Source organism: Nanorana parkeri, unplaced genomic scaffold (assembly GCF_000935625.1).
Source record: "Nanorana parkeri isolate BGI_ZX_2015 unplaced genomic scaffold, ASM93562v1 scaffold3848, whole genome shotgun sequence".
In the NCBI taxonomy this organism is placed as follows: domain Eukaryota; kingdom Metazoa; phylum Chordata; class Amphibia; order Anura; family Dicroglossidae; genus Nanorana; species Nanorana parkeri.
Window position 1 is genome coordinate 8532 of NW_017310116.1, and position 2644 is coordinate 11175.

Genomic DNA, 2644 nt, shown 5'->3' on the forward strand with positions numbered 1-2644 from the left:
GGGGGGGGTTGGCGGGTAGGGGGGCACATTAAGGAACCTGGCCTTGGGGCAGCAGAGAGAGTAAATCTGGTCCTGGATGTCATCACAAAATTCAGCTTCTGGAGAAGACAACCCTGACATAGGGCCGAGGAACGGATGGAGCCAAGTATGGTCCGTGGTCTGTGTGGGGAGGGGGGAGACAAACCACTTGGGTACAAATACTAAAAACCACCCATGTTGACCTCCAATGACAATCAATTTACACCTTGCCAACTGTGAAGCCTGGAGGAGGATCTCTCTGGTCCAATAGACCATCAGCACAATCCAAACCCAACTCAGAGTCAGCTGTGGTCTCCTCCGCCGTCCTCTACGCCGTCCACATTACTGAGTATCTTTCGGTGGACCTCAAACATCTCGTACGTGAAAGACGACCTCAGAAGATCTCTGAACCAGACTCGGGTGGGGAGAACTTCTAATGTCAGAGTAGACGGACTCTACAACGGGGTGAAGGGTTTGATTTGTGGTGGGGAATGTTTCTAATGACGGACAGGAAGTCCAGACTTTGCACATATCTGATGATTTTGGTGAATTCAGCAGACAGACAACGTGGAGGAATCTGCAGGAAGCGCTCATGTTGGTTCCACTTCCCTGCAGAACTTCCCTTCACATAGACAACCCCCAATGAGGCCAAGAGAGTCCGAACCTCCGCATTGGAGTCCAGTCTTCCCTCTGGCAGTGTGTAACATAGTATATGGAATCTTCCCACAGGTCCTGACCCCTCCCCCGACCATGAAAGGAAGCCGCAGGTACAAGCATGTTATCGAGACCCCGGACCCCGGGAAGTGGGAGGTAAGAAGACTACAGGTGACATTATGTGACACGTGACATATAACACGGATGTGACATGTGACCTCCTCACCACGGTCCCCAGCTGGCCGGGTATGAGGAGTCTCTTCCCATCAGTGAGAAGTCCAATCCCATCACCCGAGAACTGGACAAGGCCGACCCCAACCAGATGGTGCAACTCCTACGGGACTGCGACGCCGAAATATTTCAGGAGGAGGACGAGACCATCATCACCTATCAGGTGAGAGGACAACGGGACTCAGACTCTGTACAGAGGAGCTTACACTCTAATGTCCCCTCCCCCCCACAGTCACATCAGTCTCTGTACAGAGGAGCTTACACTCTAATGTCCCCTCCCCCACAGTCACATCAGTCTCTGTACAGAGGAGCTTACACTCTAATGTCCCAGGGGCCTGGACTAGGTATAGATGTGACCTTGTAGCGGGGGAGGGGTCTCTATTGGTTCTGATGCGATTGATCATTATATATGTATTATTGATTATCACCCCGGTCTCCCCTCCCCCGCAGAGGCTGTACAGTGAGTCCGTCCTGAAGACGGTGGGAGACATCGCCAAGCGTGTGCAGGAGATCATAGAGGTAACATGACGCATCACTCGGGTCCCTGGGGGGGGGGGGGGTATGGGAGCTATAACGAGCCACGTCGATGTTATTGGAAGTTTATAAACTGATACATCATCAATGATATTGAATATTGATTACATAGAATATACATGCAGCGCGGCCGGCTCCCATCACACGGCACCTCTCTGATGAGAAAGCCCAGCACTAGCTCTGCACCTACTGACGGCTCTCTCTTCTGACTCCTGCGGGTCAGATCTGATGTCCTGCTATACAAGACTATTCACAGCACAGCAGTAAAGGAGCCTTCATAAAATCCCGAGAGCCGCCGTCGCCTCGTGCCGGCCGCAACTGTCAAATATAACGTGTCCAGACTCCATGTTTCCTTCTCTCTTCCGTGCAGAACCCCGACGACGGCCTCATCGTCCTCAGCGGGTGCGGCACGTCCGGTCGCTTGGCGCTGCTCCTGGCGGTAAGCGTGACAATTCACATAGAGGGGCACATAGGGGTCATGTGATCGCCTGAAGCCAGGTTGCAGTCTCTGATGTCACGCAACACCCGCAATGCTCGCGGTAGGGAGAGACCACCTGACCTTTCCCTTCGAGGGGCGTTGACCTTCATCGTGCCACAAGAGGCTCCTACTCAGAATTCAAATGTGATTTGTCAACGGAGACTTACCGCTGACGGACCCCCTGGGTGCCCCCCCCGCAGGGTCACGACCTCGACGGGTCACCCATAAGGACCGGCCCGTGTTCATTCCAACGATCCCCAAATACGTCTGCCGGGTATGACACTGGACGGCCACTAGAGGGCACATTGTACACACACGAGGGCCACAGAAGGTCAATGATGTCACCAGCAGCAACTATGGGGTGGGGGAATGCCCCGGACAAGGCTGGATGGGCCGGCACTGGTAGCTTCTGTCCGGGTTTGGATGACCTCCAGTTCCCGGGACTCAGGGGGTCAAATAATTAAACATTTCCTAAAAGTTGAAGGACCTTTCCGGGGCCCTCGGGAGCCTTGAAAAGCCCATCGCACCCTCAGAAACCCCCCAAAGAACACCCTCATTTCATCTCCCCCATTAACTCCAATAGATTTCAATGTTCATTGAAGCGTCCCGACTGCCACCAAAATTTGGGTAAAATTTGCTCCTCTACCCAACACATTTCCGAAATTAGAACTTACTGACCCCTCCCCCCCCCCCACGTATGGCTTTCCCCTCACCCGCTGCAAAACGCCC

The 2644-nt window shown here is 53.6% G+C and overlaps 1 protein-coding gene across 1 annotated transcript in view; it reads left to right on the forward strand.

Annotated features, from left to right (window-relative positions):
• The first annotated feature begins 745 nt into the window (after positions 1 to 745).
• The window catches only part of GCKR (glucokinase regulator), a 19922-nt gene continuing 18023 nt past the window's right edge, over positions 746 to 2644 (forward strand). Inside the window, exons 1-5 of the mRNA XM_018575375.1 lie at positions 746 to 828; positions 911 to 1066; positions 1354 to 1422; positions 1808 to 1880; positions 2499 to 2506. Coding sequence (XP_018430877.1) covers positions 769 to 828; positions 911 to 1066; positions 1354 to 1422; positions 1808 to 1880; positions 2499 to 2506 — 366 coding nt within the window. The 5' untranslated portion in view covers positions 746 to 768. The remainder of the gene's footprint in view (positions 829 to 910; positions 1067 to 1353; positions 1423 to 1807; positions 1881 to 2498; positions 2507 to 2644) is intronic.